The sequence below is a fragment of the Gigantopelta aegis genome, chromosome 14 (assembly GCF_016097555.1).
Source record: "Gigantopelta aegis isolate Gae_Host chromosome 14, Gae_host_genome, whole genome shotgun sequence".
Taxonomy (NCBI): Eukaryota; Metazoa; Mollusca; class Gastropoda; order Neomphalida; family Peltospiridae; genus Gigantopelta; species Gigantopelta aegis.
The window spans coordinates 47,982,944-48,004,799 of NC_054712.1; the positions used below are offsets into that span (position 1 = coordinate 47,982,944).

At 37.0% G+C, this 21,856-nt stretch overlaps 1 protein-coding gene across 6 annotated transcripts in view; it reads left to right on the top strand.

The window, feature by feature from the left end:
* LOC121388637 (CD109 antigen-like) overlaps positions 1-21,584 on the top strand; it is a 135,138-nt gene extending 113,554 nt beyond the window's left edge. For all 6 annotated transcript variants that reach the window (XM_041520063.1, XM_041520060.1, XM_041520061.1 and 3 more), the window contains exons 29-37: positions 2,012-2,116; positions 3,342-3,495; positions 6,211-6,449; positions 7,234-7,422; positions 9,197-9,259; positions 13,206-13,336; positions 15,070-15,214; positions 16,140-16,239; positions 18,039-21,584. In XM_041520063.1, the coding sequence (XP_041375997.1) occupies positions 2,012-2,116; positions 3,342-3,495; positions 6,211-6,449; positions 7,234-7,422; positions 9,197-9,259; positions 13,206-13,336; positions 15,070-15,214; positions 16,140-16,239; positions 18,039-18,223 (1,311 nt within the window). In that variant the 3' untranslated portion in view covers positions 18,224-21,584. The remainder of the gene's footprint in view (positions 1-2,011; positions 2,117-3,341; positions 3,496-6,210; positions 6,450-7,233; positions 7,423-9,196; positions 9,260-13,205; positions 13,337-15,069; positions 15,215-16,139; positions 16,240-18,038) is intronic.
* Positions 21,585-21,856: the final 272 nt, after the last annotated feature.

Genomic DNA, 21,856 nt, shown 5'->3' on the forward strand with positions numbered 1-21,856 from the left:
TCTAATGTTTTTAAAATGTATAAAATAAAGTTCATATTTGAATCGGTAAGTATTATTTTTGTGGATTTTTTTTTTTTATATACGAACTACGATTCATATCCCAATATTTGGGGATTTTCGTTGTTGGTAACCAGGGGTGTAGCGTGATCTGGACGTGGTGGTGGGGGGGGGGGTCAAATATGAACCAAGCGGACCCTTTTTCTATTTTGTTATTGCACCACCAGAAACTCCATATGTATAAACCTGTATGTTTTAGTTTTGAAAGCGGACCATTTGCTTCAGCGGTGGGGGAGGGTTCGTCAACCCGGTCCCCCCCCCCCCCCCCCCCCCAGCCTACACCCATGGTCACAATCAATTTTATTATCAAATTAACTGTCACAATCAGCTATCGATCCCTGAAAATGACCGCAATGTGCCACCATTGTTGTCAAACAAAAATACTTGCCGAAAACTAAAAATTCCAAAGTATTTTCTATTGAAAAATGAAAACCTAAATCTGTCATAGTGTTAGTCCATCTATTTCCTGTCTGCTGTTATTATTTCTGGTGAGTGCCGTGTGCAAAACGGCGGGAAATATGAATTGGGGAATGCACTGTATACAGTGTACAGTACGTCAACTGGTGTGATGTTGGGTGATCAGATGGTTAAGAAAAATGCAACAGTAAGACTTGAACAATGCAGGGCTTCTAGATTATGGTAGCCCCACTCCCATGGCTAGTGATATGCAATGTTGGGCTAGTAAATAACTACTATTGCCATGCCAGATGGCTAGTGAATCTTTTTTGGTCAAATGTTGCAGTTAAGTCTATTTTGTAAATATAAATATCCTGACCACACCCCAACCTCCAATGTTAGTGTTTTTAAGCTCTATCTCCCTCTTTAGGTGACATATCTGATTATTACTATTATTTAGTAAAATTGTATTAACTTAGAGTAAAGTAGGGCTAATGAATTTTTAATCGTGGCTAGTAAAAAATAAATAAATCACTGATCCCATGGCTAGTGGATTTAAAAACCATTCTAGAAGCCCTGACATTGTGTAGCTTCCAATCTGGCAGGGTGAAGATATAGCGCAATGTTCTATGCCGTCTGTCGCAGACACATTGTCACATTCAGTTCAGGCTGTATATTTATCATCAGCTACCATAACACGCCAGACCCAGATTCAGCTTCAGTGTCTTTTTGACCTAACATGCTTGTTTAAAAAAGTTAAAGTTCGTTTTGTTTAACGACACCACTAGAGCACATTGATTTATTAATCATTGGCTATTGGATGTCAAAACATGAGTCTTAGAGAAGAATCCCGCTACATTTTTCCATTAATAGCAATTGATCTTTTATATGCACCATTCCTCAGACAGGATAGCACATACCACAGCCTTTGATATGCCAGTCATGGTGCACTGGCTGGAATAACAAATAGTCCAATGAGACCACCAACGGGGATCGATCCCAGACCAACCACACATCAAGTAAGCATTTTACCACTGAGCTACATCCTGCCCCCGATATCTTAAAGTCCCAGACCCCAATCAGTGTGTTCTAGTGGTGTCGTTGAAGAAAACAAATTTTAACTTTTTAACTTTAAAACAGTATTAAAGCCATTAAAATCAAAGGTCTGTGACGTTGAAATGGGGAAATACTCTTTAAAAAACAACAAGAGCTTGTCCCCATAAGTGTTATTTCTAAGAAGAATGCACATTGGGGTTTTTTAATATGAAAAATGCATTGCATGGTATTAGAAACTTTATGACAAAATTAATAAAGATTACAGCAATAATACAGCATAAACTGATAAATGTTTTGATAATACATATTGTATTCTGTTTTAATTCTTTCCTTTTCCACGGAGGAGCTGCAGATAATATATATTTTATTCTGTTTTAATTCCCTCCTCTTACAGGGAGGAGCTGCAGATAATATATATTTTATTGTTTTAATTCTCTCCTCTTCCAGGGAGGAACCGCAGATAATATATATTATATTCTGTTTTAATTCCCTCCTCTTCCAGGGAGGAGCTGCAGCCGGTGAGGCTTTGACTGCCTTTGTGTTGATCGCCATGAAAGATGCCGAATACTTCCTGCAGGGGGAACAATCCATGCCAAATATCAAGACAGTAAGTGAATTTTATTACATCATTCATTATTTTATATAACACATACTAATAATACATATACATGTGATAACAATTTAAAGACACACAACTCTGGCTGCTTCAAGGTGATGACCAGGGCCCTTTTCCACGAAGCGTTCTTAGCGCTAAGATCACCTGAAGTGCAGAAGGTAGTCATGCACTTACATTGATCTAAGGGCTAAGATTGCTTCATGGAACGGGTCCCTGGTAGCCAATGCCATACAATGAAATGAAAAAAAAGCAAAATCGAAATTGATTGCTTTGAGATGTACAAGTTAACCTGAAATTTATTTTTCTGTGACACATACATTGACTACAAGTGCAGGGGACAATATTTCAAAATCTTAAGTAACCGGAAGTAAGTTTTCGTGAGTTTTACTAGGCAACCGATTGTTCGGTTACGTGAATATAGTTCTTGTAACCGATGAGTTAGGCCTACCTAATCCTAAAACACGTGAACTATGTTCTGTGCTACATTGGTGGTTCAAATGTATTTAAATATATAAACTGATTTTCACTTTCATTACTGACATATGGTAATTTTAATTTTAGAATGTAATTGTTCACCACGTAACCAATTGGTGGTTTGTGATTTTAAAGTTGCATAACCGACATGCAAACAGAACAATGGTGCTTGTGAAATAATGTGCCCTGCAAGCGCTAGGGCCATAAATAGGTTTTAGTTGGAAAAGAAGTCATTAATGTTTTTTGAGAGTATGTAAGAAGTAGAATACTTCATTCATGTCCATTAGATACAGTTTATCTTACAACTTATTTAATAATGTATCCAACTTTTTTTTTTGCTCGGTAGATATGTTTTTAAAACAACTCGTAATAAAAATGGTATCTTAACGGCCACATATGTAATATTCTTTATTTAAAGACCCAACCCTGTATGTATTCAAGTATTATTAAGCATTTAGACTATAGTCCATCCCATCCTCCTATGTGTTTTAGAAATAACAAAAAATAAAAATTTTATGTGCAGTTTAGAAACATTCTGCTCAGAATAAATAATTTGTAGTAAATTCCATAGTGGGAAGGACTGTAGATTGTTTTGTTAATATTCTTCAATATCTATCTCTCATTATGTGTAACTTTACTATGTTGATGCTGATTCAAAGTTTGTTATTTTGATGCCGATTCAAAGTTTGTTATATTGACGCTGATTCAAAGTTTGTTATATTGACGCTGATTCAAATTTCAGATGGCTGATTCGGCAATCGCTAAGGCTCAAAAGAAACTTGAAGATCAGGTAGATGCTAATGCGATTACGAAACCATACGATATTGCCATCGTGGCCTACGCTCTGACTCGAGTTAATAGTGCAAAAGTTGGCGTTCTGCTCAACAAAATAAATGGTGAGTATGTTCGTTACAAACAGAACAAGAACAGGTGTGTGCACAGGAATTTTAGCAGGGGGTGAGGGGGTCTAGACTGTTAATTTTAGCAGGGGGTGAGGGGGTTTAGACTTAACTTTAGCAGGGGGTGAGGGGTTTAGACTGTTCATTTTAGCAGGGGGTGAGAGGGTCTAGACTTCATTTTAGCAGGGGGTGAGGGTCTAGACTGTTCATTTTAGCAGGGGGTGAGGGGGTCTAGACTGTTAATTTTAGCAGGAGGTGAGGGGGTCTAGACTGTTAATTTTAGCAGGGGGTGAGGAGGTCTAGACTGTTAATTTTAGCAGGGGGTGAGGGGGTCTAGACTTCATTTTAGCAGGGGGTGAGCGTCTAGACTGTTCATTTCAGCAGGAGGTGAGGGGGTCTAGACTGTTCATTTTAGCAGGGGGTGAGGGGGTCTAGACTGTTAATTTTAGCAGGGGGTGAGGGGTCTAGACTGTTAATTTTAGCAGGGGGTGAGGGACTGTTAGAAACAAAGTTTAGGGGTCGAGTCATGCTTTCCCAGAAAATGTGTTGGAAAACATTTTGTTTGCACGGGAGAGGGGAGTTTGACCCCACTGGACACGCAGGGTTTCTGCCAGTGGGTAAAACGTGTATGGCGCCATACCCAATTCTGTTTTGCAAATCTTATCATTGCTGTATGATTCTCTTAGCCCTAAACCTAACCCTTTTTTCTTTCTGGGGAACTGAGGTTGCATTCAGCACACACTTTGGAAATATTCAATTCCATAGCGTCGGTGGGCTCGTTAAGCTATTTCTCGTTAAGGCCAAAATTACCAAATGTTTGACATCCAATAGCTGATGAGTAATAAATGAATGTGCTCTAGTGGTGTCAATAAACAAAACAAAACTTTTACTTTTTTAAACAATTGTGTGAGGCTCAAAACACACTGAAGCAGAGTCTGGGTGAATTGAATGTGACAAAATAGACCTTGAGCGACATAGAATATTGCGTTATTTTCACACAATGTTTCAACCTTACTTTATCATTTTTCTTAATAAACAACCGGAAAGGTGTATATTAATCAGTGCGGAATTCTCATATTTATTTTTGGCGTTTATAGAAGAAAATATATGTGTCTAACTATATGAATAGAGTTAAAGGCATACTGTCACAGATTTAAGGACCTTATTTCTCAAAAAATTAATAATAAATCAAAATTACATTAATTTTTACAGACCAAATCTAGCTATCGCATCACTTTAGCTACACTATGATGGAGTGAAATCAATGTCAACCCTCTCAGCAATGTTAGTTTTTGAATTATGGACCATTGCCATAATTCAATTATTTTTACAAAATATTATTAATAAGTGTTGTATGGTGGTTACGTAGATGGTTGAATAAAGTATATTTAGGGACAAATCAAATATATATATATTTTTAAGTAATACTTTGTTATAGGTCAGTGGTCTGTAACAATATGCCTTTAATATATATTGATAACACGCAACAAGCATAGATCAAGATGTCAAAATACACCAGACATGGTTTCTTTGTCACACTCTCCTGACCCAAACCCAGTTTTAGTGTGTTTTGGGCTTTAAACACCAAATAGTTGAACATGTGCTGAGGTGTTGTTAAACAAACATTCCTTTCCTTTCCTAGACACTGAGTAACAGATTCTGTTCATCTCAAACTACTTAGTAAACAAACATGACCCCCAAGTTGTTGGGGGGGGGGGGGGGGTATGGGTTTTTTTAGGTGTCGTTAAACAAACATTCCTTTCCTTTCCTATCATAGATGTTGAGTATCAGATTCTATTCATCTCAAACTGGGGCGAGATGTAGCCCAGTGGTAAAGCGCTCGCTTGATGTACAGTCAGTTTGAGATCGATCCCTGTCAGTGGGCCCATTGGGCTATTTCTCGCTCCAGCCAGTGCACCACGACTGGTACATCAAAGGTTGTGTATGTACTATCCTGTCTGTGGGATAGTGCATATAAAAGACCCCTTGCTGCTAATCGAAAAGAGTAGCCCATGAAGTGGCGACAGCAGGTTTCCTCTCTCAATATCTGTGTGGTCCTTAACCATGTGTCCAATGCCATATAACCGTAAATAAAATGTGTTGAGTGCGTCGTTAAATAAAACATTTCCTTCATCTCAAACTGCTATGGTAAACGAACATGTCCCCGATGTTGTTGGAGGTGGAAGGGGGTTCTTTCTATGATAGCTGTTGAATTTTTATACTGATGTGGTTCATCACTTCATTTTTGCATTTACTGTAGTTTAACACCCATTGTAAACTGATGGCGAGTGTGTTCTTTTTCTGGGATCAAATGCAGATAACACCCGGAAAGCTAATGACATCATTAGAAAGTGACGTCATTAGCAACTGGAACAGGCCAAGTTGACTGTTCAAGAGTCTACACTACAGTTAACTTGTAGCCAGGTATTTTTTTCAAGAAATACCAAATATACAGTTAGTTCCATTGAAAAACGATTAAGTTTACAATGGACATAACGATATGGAGTTTTTAGATTTGCTGGTGTTATTGTCTATTTGATCCTGCACATTTTTAATTTTTAACCTCAGGCTAACGCCTTCGGTGAAAAATGACATTTGCAGGATCAAAGATTAATTCATTTGCATTTACATGTACCATAGTTTAGTACCAAATAGCCGATGTATTTTTTGTGCTGGGGTGTCGTTAAACATTCAGTCATTCTTCTTTTCCAGGTCTAAAGAAGCCTTGGGAGAAGAAGGACGAGACAAAGAAGCCGATCCCCGAAGAAGGTGACGTCGTAGCGTTCGGCCACCATTGCTGTGGACCGAATCGCGCTGAGTCAACCGACGTTGAACTCTGGTCGTACATCTTGCTGACGTACACAGAAAAGAACGACATCGGCAATGGACGGCTTATCATGAAGTGGCTCTCCAAACAGCAGAATGGAAATGGAGGGTTTATGTCGACACAGGTAACTGAACTTCTTGCACATCAGTGTGTGTGTGTAACTTTTCCCATGCTCATATACCACGAATGTTTCGAGCATGTCTGTCACGGGTTCGGCATCTGGATAGCCAGATACCCAGATACCCAACCCAGGACAGATGCACATCAGTGTGAGATTTTTGGTGTCACAAAAAAATATCACATCTGTCGGAGATCGATGTAAAGACATCTGATTGGCTGCACCATGGTGATGACCTAGCTATGCTGTCCCAATGAAATTAACAGCACTGAAACTGATTACACATGATTGCAAGTTAACTGTGCATGCACAAATGTGCAATAAATTAGTTACAGTTGGGAATATATATTTCTTTTGAACCTATGTTTTTGAAAATATTTATAAGAAATAGATAATTACACTTGTGTCCATTAGATTCCATTTATTTAAAATTGATCTACATTACTTTCACTTATTAGATATGTTTTAAAACAGTTTGTTGTGATATCTTTAATGGCTACTCATGTAGTGTGATCTCATATCAGGACACAGTATTGTGAATATTGGTGTGATCTTGTTTCAGGACACAGTGTTGTGAATATTGTTGTGACCTTGTTTCAGGACACAGTGTTGTGAATAGTGATGTGACCTTGTTTCAGGACAGAGTATTGTGAATATTGTTGTGATCTTGTTTCAGGACACAGTATTGTGAATATTGTTGTGACCTTGTTTTAGGACGCAGTGTTGTGAACATTGTTGTGACCTTGTTTCAGGACACAGTGTTGTGAATATTGTTGTGACCTTGTTTCAGGACACAGTGCTAGGCCTGCAGGCTCTCTCTGAGTATGCCATCCTGGCTGGATCATCAGGGCAGAGCGACATCACACTGAAACTGACCATAGGGGATGCCCCGGAGGAGCAAATCAGGGTTACCGATGACAACAAACTCATACTGCAGTCCACTGTGTACGCAGATTCTGAGATTAAAGGAGCTATCAAGGTGAATGTATTAGGGTCTTGTGCTAGTTTTGATATAGTAAACTAGTCTGGGAGCTATTGAGCTTTCTTTTTTAATCTATTGAGCTTTCTTTTTTATAATTTTCTACTCTTGAAGAATTTGTACTCTATGCATTTACACAACCAGCGATAGTTTTATTTCATTGTAAATTAATATCTGTATACTGAATTGTATTCTTTTCTCTGTTGTACTGGGGGTTTTTTTTGGGGGGGGGGGGTTGGGGTTTTTTTGTATTGCTTCTAAAGTTATTCCTCAAGTTACACTAGAATTTATTGAAAACCTGTTATATGTAATATGTCAAGGTCATGTTGACCACCTATCCTTTATATTCACCCTGGTCGGGGACAGGTCTTACTGTAACAGGGTTTCTGTGAATAATTTTTTAAAATTTAAATCAATAAATAAAACAACAACAATTAAGGTCAAGGCCTGTTATCAATTTAAAAAAAAAAGAAAAAAAGTCTGGGAGTGGCAGTCCTCTTTGTGGCAATGCATGAAGGATGCAATCTTCAGTAAAGGATTCCTCGGGAGTGGCTGTCCTATAGATGAGACACTAGATAGAGATTCATGGAATGAACCAGTCTTTTGCCAAATGCCCATTTGACTCTGCATAGTGCAGAGATACGGTCTTGAATGCAGATTATGGTTTTGTCATTCAGATTTATTAGAAATTAAAACCCATTTATTCCTAGTGATTAACTCTTTCCCATCCATTCTCAACTGTAGTTGAGACACAATCGGCTGTCGGCTTGATGTGCCATTGGTCTAGGATCGATCCCCGTCATTGGGCCTATTGACCTAGTTTTCGTTCTAGCCAGTGCTCCGCACTGGTGTATCAAAGGCTGTGGTCTATACTATCCTGTCTGGGGGATGCTGCATATAAAAGATCCCTTTAAAGAGTAGCCCAGTGTGTAGTGGCAGTGGGTTTCCTCTCTCAAGTTGTGTGTGGTCCTTAATTAAAATGTAAGGGAGCAGGACATAACCCAGTGGTAAAGCGCTCATTTGATCCCCGCTGGTGGGCTCAGTTTGGGATTGATCCCCGTCGGTGGGCTCAGTTTGGGATTGATCACCTTCGGTGGGCTCAGTTTGGGATTGATCCCCGTCGGTGGGCTTAGTTTGGGATTGATTCCCGTCGGTGGGCTCAGTTTGGGATTGATTCCCGTCGGTGGACTCAGTTTGGGATTGATCCCCGTCGGTGGGCTCAGTTTGGGATTGATCCCCGTCGGTGGACTCAGTTTGGGATTGATCCCCGTCGGTGGACTCAGTTTGGGATTGATCCCCGTCGGTGGGCTCAGTTTGGGATTGATCCCCGTCGGTGGGCTCAGTTTGGGATTGATCCCCGTCGGTGGGCTCAGTTTGGGATTGATCCCCGTCGGTGGGCTCAGTTTGGGATTGATCCCCGTCGGTGGGCTCAGTTTGGGATTGATCCCCGTCGGTGGGCTCAGTTTGGGATTGATCCCCGTCGGTGGGTTCAGTTTGGGATTGATCCCCATCGGTGGGCCCATTGGGCTATTTCTCATTCCAGCCAGTGCACCACGACTGGTGTATCGAAGGCCTTGGTATGTGCTATCCTGTCTGTGGGATGTTACATATAAAAGATCCCTTGTTACTAATGGAAATATGTAGTGGGTTTCCTCTCTAAGACTTTATGTCAAAATGACCATATGTTTGAGATCATCCAATAGCCAATGATTAATAAATCAATGTGCTCTAGTGGTGTCGTTAAATAAAACCCTCCTTCCTTTCTTTGTTTCAGGTTTCCTCCAGTGTCAGCTCCGTAAGAATTGTTGGAGAAGGCACCGGTTTGGCTATCGTAAAGGTATGTTGTTGACACACGCGGAACACTTGACATTTTGTTTTTAGAGTGTTCGAACAGCTTGTGAAATGAAAACACAACAATATTGGCAATTTGTGGATTTGATCAGAAAAGGTGAAGCCAGATTCAGGTTTCAGTTAGCCAGATAAAACACAACACAATTTTAGAACTCTTTAATGAATTTAATTTTTAGGTTAGTTTTTTTGTGATTTAATACAAAATATATAATTACAAAACTTTAAATAAAATTTGATGAATGACAGCTTGAATCCCGATACAGTAGGTACTTCATTGAATCTAACACCCAGGATGGAAGTCACATGATACTTTCTAGATCTTAACGTAACAAATAATTTAAATGTGTAGACCTCTGATTAACCTTTTTCTTATTATTGTCCCACTTCCCCCTTTCTTTTATCTCCTTTGAATTCCATCTCATTTCTTCCCAATCTGGCAGCTCCTCCTATCTTTCAACTTCTTTCGCTGTCCACCTCCACATCCCAGTCCTTGTCTCTCCAACCGCAACAGGTGCTTGTCTCTTGTGGACACATACTTGCCATTTCTCATCAGCTGTAGCTGTGGGCTTAGACTGTCTTCTGTCAAACTCAATGTGAATATGTTTACACACTGACATAACATTAAGAAATCAACATAACATTAAAAGGACAGACCCTAGTTTCAACCCGTGAAAATTAACACAAAGTTAATCTACAAACCTGTAACATATTTGGATAAAGTTACAATTGAGTGAAACACAAGTCTGTGACTTTGAAATGGTGAAATACTCTCTAAAAATAGACTGAAACTTGACTATATAACTGTTACTTCTCAGCCGCACGTGCGTGTTTAAAAAATACGATAAATGCATTTTGTGATATTAAAAATAGCAGGAAGACCAAAAAACACTTCGAATGTACAGAAATTGATAATCTAAACCATAGCATAAGTATAGTATGATTTGAGTTATCAAAAACGGCTCTAATAGTCAAACATATGCTTTAGTGTTTAAAAACTAGGGTATGTCCCTTTAAGGAATCATCCAGTCAGCAGTGATAATCGTAACAAAATACCGTTAATAAGAGTGAATATAAATATGTTACAGTTACTGCATAAACTTATGAGTTATGTACATGGTTATTTGCACACTTTCAATGTTTCAATTGACATCCAGGACAATATTTCATAAGAACTGTTCGTGTGTCGGTTACGCAACTTCAGAATAACGTGAACCGCCAGTTGGTTATGTGGTGAACAATTAATTTCTAAAATTAAAAGTACACCTTCAGAAGTCAAATAGAAAATCAGTTTATTTTTTTAATACATCTGAACCACCAATGTAGCATAGAACTGTAGTTCAGGTGTTTTGCAATTAGGTAGGACTAACTCATCGGTTACTAGAACTATATTCACGTAACCGAACAATCGGTTACCTAAGTAAAACTCACGTGAACTGACTTCCAGTTACCTAAGATTTTGAAATATTGTTCCCTGGACATCTGATAGTCCCGAGCGACCAGAGTAAGTTTATGCGACAGTGCATGACTCTAAAAGGAAATTTGGCTCAGTGAGAAGTGGGGTTTAGATTGACCGGCCTCGGTGGCATCGTGGTTAGGTACTGGGTTCAGATCCCAGTCGAGGCATGGGATTTTTAATCCAGATACCGACTCCAAACCCTGAGTGAGTGCTCCGCAAGGCTCAATGGGTAGGTGTAAACCACTTGCACCGACCAGTGATCCATAAGTGGTTCAACAAAGGCCATGGTTTGTGCTATCCTGCCTGTGGAAAGTGCAAATAAAAGATCCCTTGCTGCTAATCGGAAAGAGTAGCCCATGTAGTGGCGACAGCGGGTTTCCTCTCAAAATCTGTGTGGTCCTTAACCATATGTCTGATGCTATATAACCGTAAATAAAATGTGTTGAGTGCATCGTTAAATAAAACATTTCTTTCCTTTATATAGATTGGATGCATACTCATAAGAGTGTAACTTAATACTATATATATTTAAGAGTATAACTTAATACTATAGATATTTAAGAGTATAGACGTAATACTGTAGATATTTAAGAGTATAACTTAATACTATAGATATTTAAGAGTATAGACGTAATACTGTAGATATTTAAGGGTATAACTTAATACTATAGATATTTAAGAGTATAACTTAATATTATAGATATTTAAGGGTATAGACGTAATACTGTAGATATTTAAGAGTATAACTTAATACTATAGATATTTAAGAGTATAGACGTAATACTGTAGATATTTAAGAGTGTAACTTAATACTATAGATATTTAAGAGTATAGACGTAATACTATAGATATTTAAGAGTGTAACTTAATACTATAGATATTTAAGAGTATAGACGTAATACTATAGATATTTAAGAGTGTAACTTAATACTATAGATATTTAAGTTTATAGGCGTAATACTATAGATATTTAAGAGTGTAACTTAATACTATAGATATTTAAGAGTATAACTTAATATTATAGATATTTAAGAGTATAGACGTAATACTGCAGATATTTAAGAGTGTAACTTAATACTATAGATATTTAAGAGTGTAACTTAATACTTTAGCGCTCCAGTCAGTGCTCCACAACTGGTATAACAAAGGCCGTGGTATGTACTATCCTGTCTGTGGGATGGTGCATATAAAAGATCCCTTGCTGCATTAGGAAAAATGTAGTGGGTTTCATCTAATCATAATGATTACGAGTCATAATTACTACATGTTTGACATCAAATAGCCGATGATTAATTAAAAATATAAAAGATCCCTTGCTGCTAATCAAAAAGAGTAGCCCATGAAGTGGCGACAGCGGGTTTCCTCTTTCAATATCTGTGTGGTCCTTTACCATATGTCTGACACCATATAACCGTAAATAAAATGTGTTGAGCGCGTCGTTAAATAAAATATTTCCTTCCTTCCTTAATACTTTAGATATTTAAGAATGTAGCTTAATACTATAGATATTTAAGAGTATAGATGTAATACTATAGATATTTAAGCGTATAGATGTAATACTATAGATATTTAAGAGTATAGATGTAATACTATAGATATTTAAGAGTATAGATGTAATACTATAGATATTTAAGAGTATAGATGTAATACTATAGATATTTAAGGGTATAGACGTAATACTATAGATATTTAAGAGTAACTTAATACTATAGATATTTATGAGTATAGACGTAATACTGCAGATATTTAAGAGTGTAATTTAATACTGTAGATATTTAAGAGTATGGACGTAATACTGGAGATATTTAAGAGTGTAACTTAATACTGTAGATATTTAAGGGTATAGATGTAATACTGGAGATATTTAAGAGTGTAACTTAATACTGTAGATATTTAAGGGTATAGACGTAATACTGTAGATATTTAAGAGTGTAACTTAATACTGTAGATATTTACGGGTATAGACGTAATACTGTAGATATTTAAGAGTATAGATTTAATACTGTAGATATTTAAGAGTATAGACTTAATACTGCATATATTTAAGAGTATAGACGTAATACTGCATATATTTAAGAGTATAGACGTAATACTGCAGATATTTAAGAGTATAGACTTAATACTATAGATATTTAAGAGTATAGACATACTACTATAGATATTTAAGGGTATAGACTTAATACTATAGATATTTAAGAGTATAGACTTAATACTATAGATATTTAAGAGTATAGACATACTACTATAGATATTTAAGGGTATAGACTTAATACTATAGATATTTAAGAGTATAGACATACTACTATAGATATTTAAGGGTATAGACTTAATACTATAGATATTTAAGGGTATATACTTAATACTATAGATATTTAAGGGTATATACTTAATACTATAGATATTTAAGAGTATAGACGTAATACTGTAGATATTTAAGAGTATGGACGTGCCAATATCTTGATGTGACGGTTTCCAGATTGATTACCAGTACAACACGAAGAAGTCGTACAGTTCACCGGGTACCGATCCCAACTTCAAGTGTGAGATCGAGAGTGTCAAGACTTTACCACTCAACTCGGATACGGCCAAATTGACTCTCTGTGTCAAGTGAGTTTCTTTCCTTTTTTAGTCGACAGTAGATTTCATCACCGTTCTTACGTCTGTCCGTCCATCTGTCCCACATATAGTTTTCCAGATGAGTTTTTTTTAGAAGGCCTTGAGATATTGAACTGAAATTTTGGGTGTACCTTTATCTTGTACTGTTTTAGATCACGTTTGACTTTTCACAGAGTTATGGCCCTTGAACTTAAGAAAATAAGTTTTTTACAGTTTGTTTTTTCAATGTCTCAAGATATATAAAATATAAAAAAATCTGGATGGGTTGTTTTTCACAGTGCCTTGAGATATTAAGCTGGAATTTTGGCTGTAGCGTTTTTATGTACAGTTACAGATTAAAGTTTAACTTTCATGGCAAATTACACATTTTTTACAGAGTTATGGCCCATTATTAACAATGCCCCATTGGGCTATTTGTAAACGGCAAGAAAAGTGATATGGTGCCCTACCTGATTTGCCACTATGCTCTTCTCATACATTATGTGTTGTACATGCAAGAAAGAGTAATATGATAAAAGACATTTGTATCCACCTAATTGCATAGGCTAGATAGAGCCCAAGGCATCATGGTGAAATCATTTTTGTTTGATAGAAAGTAAGTTGCCTTCATGCCTCGCGGTGGGGGGTGGAGGGTGAGCTGAGCGTGTCATTTAAATAAAATCTTCCTTCCTTGTGCCCCTCTTTTGAAAAAAAAAAATGTTTTGTCTTGGTGCTCTGTCGGTGGGCCCATTGGGCTATTTCTCATACCAGCCAGTACACGACGACTGGCATATCAAAGGTCATGGTATGTTCTGTTTGTGGTACTAATGGAAATATGTAGCAGGTTTCCTCTCTAAGACTATATGTCAAAATTACCAAATGTTTGACATCCAATAGCTGATGATTAATAAATCAGTGTGCTCTAGTGGTGTCGTTAAACAAAAACCTTTTTCCCCCTCCATCTTGCCTTTGTGCAGTAATTTCTGTTATTACACTTTCTGTGCATGTCAAAAGTTGAAATTCGAATTTGCTTTAATAAAAGAAAGAAAGAAATGTTTTATTTAACGATGCACTCAACACATTTTATTTACGGTTATATGGCATCAGACATATGGTTAAGGACCACATAAATATTGAGAGGGGAAAACAGCTGTCGCCACTTCATGGGCTACTCTTTTCGATTAGCAGCAAGGGATCTTTTATATGCACCATCCCACAGACAGGGTAGTACATACCACAGCCTTTGATAGACCAGTCGTGGTGCACTGGCTGGAACAAGAAATAGCCCAATGGGCCCACTGGCAGGGATCGATCCCAGACCGACCACACATCGAGCGAGCGCTGTACCACTGGGCCACGTCCCGCCCCTCTGCTTTAATAGCGCTGATTCTAAACAATGTGTAACAATTCTGCTCCCCCCCCCCCCCCCCCCATCCAATTTCTTTCATTTCATTTCAACTTATTCTTCGTAATTATATCCAATTAAGGTTCAAGCATGCTACCCTGGGCACACACTGCAGCTATCTGGGCTGTCAGTCCAGGACAATGGTGGGTTAGTTGTTAGTGATTAATGAGAGAGAAGTTGGTGTAGTGGTCTTACACCTACCCACTGAGTTGTTAAAACTTGCTCTGGGTGGGAGCCGGTACCGGGCTGCGAACCATGTACCTACCAGCCTTATGTCCAATGGCTTAACCACGACACCGCCAAGGTAGTTGAGGAAACATTACACTTTTGTTTTCTCCAGGTGTGCTAGTGGTGTTGGCATGACTCTGTTGTCTATAAATGAACCGACAGCGTTCACCGTGGCAAACATAGAGGCTCTGCAGACGTCCACCGGAGTGAAGAAAGTCGAGTTGAATCAAGGCGTCGTCGTTTTATACATGGACGAAGTAAGCTGTAGTTGCTCCTTTAAACCTGCTTGGTGTATCTCAGTCAGGCAGTCAGTCACCATTCATTTACGGATTGTCTGTTATTTCTTTTACATTCATCTGGGTGTGAACAAAACAAAATCATCTGCAACTTGAATTGGCAAAGCCGTTCTCACATAAGTTTGCGGATGAATTTTTTTTTTTTTTAAAACCCAGATGAACGTAAAAGAAATATCAGACACTACTTATAATTAAATTTGAATCATACTTGCTAACACTAAAACTTCATACTTTAATTTGAATCATATTTGTTAACACTAAAACTTCATACTTTAATTTGAATCATATTTGCTAACACTAAAACTTCATACTTTAATTTGAATCATACTTGCTAACACTAAAACTTCATACTTTAATTTGAATCATATTTGCTAACACTAAAACTTCATACTTTAATTTGAATCATACTTGCTAACACTAAAACTTCATACTTTATTTTGAATTATTTTTGGTCCATAAACAATAATGCTCAATAAGAAAAATGATGACGTAACTTTTACGTTCATCGAGAAATAAACAAACTCCCCTTGCTATGTCTGGACCAATAGGATGACATTATGTTGTAATGAATGTAACGGAAATATAATAATTTAATATTGCTTATTTATTGCTTCTAAAGCAAATATCAATTACATTTGTTTTTGTTTAAAATTGTATAACAATATTTAGCTGATCTTATCGACATTAAATGCAAAAAATAAGCTCTTTTAAGTTATTACAAAATATATTTCTAAATTCTCATATAATTAAAAACATTTATTGAGTAACTTGCATATACAAATGTTGAATGTAGTTCGATAGTTGAATAATAACAGTTAAAACACAGTCACATGTTTTCAAGAAAACAGATGCCAGACGATACTTTAATTATTTGTTTTGTTTTCAGCCAACGGTTGCCGTCTGCCCGGAGATTCACCTGATGAGGACTCAGATCGTGATGAACGTGCAACCGGCCGCTCTCAAACTGAGCTCGTACTACAAACCAGGTGACGTGTCCCCTCGTATACTCTCAAACTGAGCTCGTACTACAAACCAGGTGACCTGTCCCCTCTTATACTCTCAAACTGAGCTCGTACTACAAACCAGGTGACCTGTCCCCTCTTATACTCTCAAACTGAGCTCGTACTACAAACCAGGTGACCTGTCCCCTCTTATACTCTCAAACTGAGCTCGTACTACAAACCAGGTGACCTGTCCCCTGTTATACTCTCAAACTGAGCTCATACTACAAACTAGGTGACGTGTCCCTTCGTATACTCTCAAACTGAGCTCCTACTACAAACCAGGTGACCTGTCCCCTCTTATACTCTCAAACCAGGTGACCTGTCCCCTCTTATACTCTCAAACTGAGCTCGTACTACAAACCAGGTGACCTGTCCCCTCTTATACTCTCAAACCAGGTGACGTGTCCCCTCGTATACTCTCAAACTGAGCTCGTACTACAAACCAGGTGACCTGTCCCCTCTTAGACTCTCAAACTGAGCTCGTACTACAAACCAGGTGACCTGTCCCCTCTTATACTCTCAAACTGAGCTCGTACTACAAACCAGGTGACCTGTCCCCTCGTATACTCTCAAACTGAGCTCGTACTACAAACCAGGTGACCTGTCCCCTCGTATACACTCAAACTGAGCTCCTACTACAAACCAGGTGACCTGTCCCCTCTTATACTCTCAAACTGAGCTCGTACTACAAACCAGGTGACCTGTCCCCTCTTATACTCTCAAACTGAGCTCGTACTACAAACCAGGTGACCTGTCCCCTCTTATACTCTCAAACTGAGCTCGTACTACAAACCAGGTGACCTGTCCCCTCTTATACTCTCAAACTGAGCTCGTACTACAAACCAGGTGACCTGTCCCCTCTTATACTCTCAAACTGAGCTCGTACTACAAACCAGGTGACCTGTCCCCTCTTATACTCTCAAACTGAGCTCGTACTACAAACCAGGTGACCTGTCCCCTCTTATACTCTCAAACTGAGCTCTTACTACAAACCAGGTGACCTGTCCCCTCTTAGACTCTCAAACTGAGCTCGTACTACAAACCAGGTGACCTGTCCCCTCGTATACTCTCAAACTGAGCTCGTACTACAAACCAGGTGACGTGTCCCCTCGTATACTCTCAAACTGAGCTCGTACTACAAACCAGGTGACCTGTCCCCTCTTATACTCTCAAACTGAGCTCGTACTACAAACCAGGTGACCTGTCCCCTCTTATACTCTCAAACTGAGCTCGTACTACAAACCAGGTGACGTGTCCCCTCTTATACTCTCAAACTGAGCTCGTACTACAAACCAGGTGACCTGTCCTCTCTTATACTCTCAAACTGAGCTCGTACTACAAACCAGGTGACCTGTCCTCTCTTATACTCTCAAACTGAGCAAGGGAGCACCAGCCGCTCGAATGATCGGTAGCAGGCGGAGGGTGTGGTGGTGCTATGGAATTTGGATGATGGCCAAAATGAGTGCCAAAGGGAATAATTACGCATTTTAGATGAAGGAAATTTGGCGCATTTTTGAACGGTCGGTCTAAAGAGTAAAATAAGGAAGCTATGTATAGGTTTGGAATTAGTGCGTCAAGAGTAGCTCGTTACAAACCAGTTGATGTGTCCCCTCTTATACTCTTAAACCAGGTGACGAGGCCCTTCTTATTCTCTCGAACTGAGCTTGTACTACAAACCATTTATAGACGTATTTCCTTTTTGTCCACATTATTTCTTGCAGGCGTTGTCCAGGATTCCATTTATAAACATATTTCCTAATTGTCTATGTTATATCCTGCAGGCGTTGTCCAGGATTCGATGTACGAGCTGCCGATGGAGCTGCAAGGAGCCAACATCTGCGACGTGTGCACGAAGGGCGAGTGTCCCGACAACTGTCCGACGAGCGGCTTTGTGCCGCGCAGACTCGACGCGTTTCTCCTCGCGGGCTGTATCTGTGCCTTGCTCAGCCTCCTGTTCGCCATCTAACCTTTGACCTTCTTTCTCGTGTTGTCATCTTATAGTGGCCATTGTCCGGTGCTGATATTACCTTGAACCCACACATTCAAGAGTTGTGATTTTACTGTGACGGTGGTCATCTCCAAAATTCTGATATTTATCTATCTGGAATTGGCACACCAGTGTTTTTTAGAATTGTGTTTTGACCTTGAACTTGCTCTTCAGATGGTTTAACCTTGATCTTAATTTTAAAAAAAACAAAAAAAACAAATTGGAATTGGAATTGTTTTCACCTGGAAAAAACTTTTTAATTTTTATCCTTGAATCCACTTTCTAAAATAGTATACACCTTGAACCACCTCAAATGTTGATTTAAGCTCAACTCAAATGTTATGATTAAGCTCAACTCAAATCTTATGATTTTAACCTTGTACTGACTATCCAGAAGTTTCATTGTACTGTCGGTTTTATGAATTTTAACCATTGATTATGTTCTTTTAAAGTAATATATTTCTAATCCAATTAATATTGTTGGGTAATTTTAGTTTTTAAATTGTCTTATATTACTTTAATATTTTAACATTTATTTTAAATGAATTATATTATTGAAATATGTTTATTAAAATATAATAAAAGATATTATTTATTTACAAGGAACCATTATTAAAATATAATAAAAGATATTATTGATTTACGAGGAACCATTACCATTTGAATACCTTCTAAGATGGTGGTTTTTTTCTTCTGAAACTAGTAACATAAATCTCATGGAGGAGTCTGGTAAAATTATTTTTGATTGTATTTTGTTTTCACTGTCAACATTCCTGTAATATTTTCTTGGTTTATTAACCTTCAGATGGGTGTTTTTACCCATTGTTTTAATAACAAATTGTTGCAGTGTTATATATTGAAATTTGTATATGTATATTTTGGTTCGACATGGCTGGTATAACACGCTATGAATGTTCAAGATTTCTTGCTGTTACCTGGTTACAGTTTGTTGCCTGGTTACAGTTTGTTGCATATTGTACAGATTTTATATCATTGTTTCAAGGTCACACATATTTTTTTACAAATTGAAAAATCATTTTAATAAACAGTGCTCAATTTCCCAAATATCCCCCACAAACACAACATTTGTTTTGGTGTAAATAATTAAATAGTAAAAGTTTTAATGAATTTGTTTTGGGGTTTTCCAAGTTCATAAAGGCATTGAATTTTAGCAGAATTTGTTTTGTTGAAAGCTGGATTTCTGTTTTTGTGCCTTCTAAAAAGTGTCTTAAATCTGTTGTTGATGTTCCAACCTCTACTATTATTAGACTTACAACCATGTACTTAGACATAGCACATAATATTTAGTTTTACTTGCAGACATAACATAGCACTAGATAAAACACTGGTATCTGTACCATTACATAGTTGTATTAGTATAATATTTGTAAGTAAAATTTCATTAAGTTTGTGAACTATTCCCCCGCAACTAATTCACTTTCCATATTTGATTGGGATTTTTTTTTTTAATTCAATTTTCACAAACATTTGTTTTAAATTGGATAGTCAATAATAATTATTATTATTCAAAAAATTAGTTAAATGCTATACAAATGTTATAACTCACTAGTGAAAATAAAACCATTTTCACCTGAAAAATATAATCAATGCACAAAGAACCAACCAGTTAAATAACAACTGAGAGTTTTTAATAATTTTGTTGGTTCTTTAAAAACAGTTTAATTTTGTGCTCATTTTAATATTTCACAACTCAGTTTGTTGTTTTTAACTCGGGGAGAATTATCAAACTTTTGACATCATATAAATGGCAGACGGCCATTTTAGTTTTGATTTATTCATAACCTAGTTGCTTTCTGTTAACGATATCTGACATAGATTGAAGTTATAGGGTTTTTCTATGCTTGTTAATGTTTAGTTTCATGTCACACAAACACAACTTACGTTTCGATTGTAGACTTCTTTTCATGAGATATAAATTTCCTATTATGTATTCACTTTCTAATTTTTGACAATGAATCCAAAACAGTCAACTTTAAAACATTTATCACATTATTGTAACGTTTGCAAGATAATTATCTTGATTTATTTTTATGTACTAGATTGTGTAAAAAAAATAAAATGAAGAAGAAAATGGCCGACTAGGTCGTGAAATAAATCATGGTTTGTTATGTATGTTTTGTCCTTGGATGTTGATTATGCCTACAGTTACAATGCTTTACAGTTGTTAAATTTGTTCCTATGCACAATTGTTGCGTTTCAGACTTCATGTCAGAATTTTTTAAATGTTATCTACAAACAGCTGAATTCAGGACCCAGTTTTTACAAGCACAAACTCACCTTGTTTTAACCAACTTGAACAAATACTAATTTACTCCAGACTTGTAAATCATGTGGTCGTCATTTGAAGGCAGCATAAGTTTACTGTTGTATCATATGTCATAATAGTGTAAACAATATTGTCACGTTTTTCATGTCATTTCAGATGGTTCCGAAAATATTAAAGAATTCGAAAGTATATCACTTTTTGTTTGTTTTCATGAATTAAGTCCCCTGTTATTACTTTTAATCCAATACTCTTAGCATTAGAACTCCAAGTCCTACTCTTAATATTAAAACTCTAAAGCCCACACTTTATCCTCAAATTTTACAAAGTTTTAAAATATATATATTATATATGAAAATTGTGTATTGCTGATGTATTTATTTTTTAACATGATTATGATGTAGGCGTATTCATTTTTACAAGTAACTTAAAAGTTTTTATTATTACTGTGTATCTTCGGGATTTGGTCTGGGTTTGTACTGAAAATAATATTGTATATATTGGAAAATTTTGTAAAATATATTCGTGTTCGCAAAAGATTATATTCTATAGTTTGCATTAACATAACTTTTTATCATGTAATTTTATTGAGATGGTTCACGTATGAAAATTTTTAATGTTTTAAATTATTTTTATTGTGTAACAAACATTTTTGCATGAAATCTTGCTGTTGGCATCCTGCATTAAGTAAAACAATGCTACTGATGGAAAATGTAGCAGGTTTCCTCTCTAAGACTAACTGTCAGAATTACCAAATGTTTGACGCCTAACAGCCAATGATTAATAAATCAACATGCTCTAGTAGTGTCATTAAAAAATTACTAGTAAATAGATTTTTAGCTGTGATAATGATTCATTTTAAGTGTTTTTTGTGGTTGCCCCCTGACATGGATTAAACAGATTTCACCCGGTAATTTTTACGTTAAGTTGTGGATGCATTTTGTGGTATTTTATTGTTGAGCTTTTAAATGTTTTCATATGCAGTGATGCCTAAAAAAGGGTTTAGTGCCTTTGTGTTCCATCTGTTTTTAATAAATGAATATTGTACCAAACATATATGTTTGTGTTGTTGTTTTTGCACTGAATATATAAATGATCATTTAAATTAATTTTATATCTAAAATCACATTAGACTATAGCAACCCCTGCAATTGTTCACAGCAATCGGCAGTGTCGTAGAGTTTTCACTTTTCCATAGCTCTTTTTTTGTTTTTGCCTTGGGACTATATTCATTGGTTTTATCAATGGCATGTATTTTGCTGTGGACATTTTGTTAATTGCAGGGGTTGCTATAGTTGGGTTTTTTTACCTGCTTCCCACAGCCATAG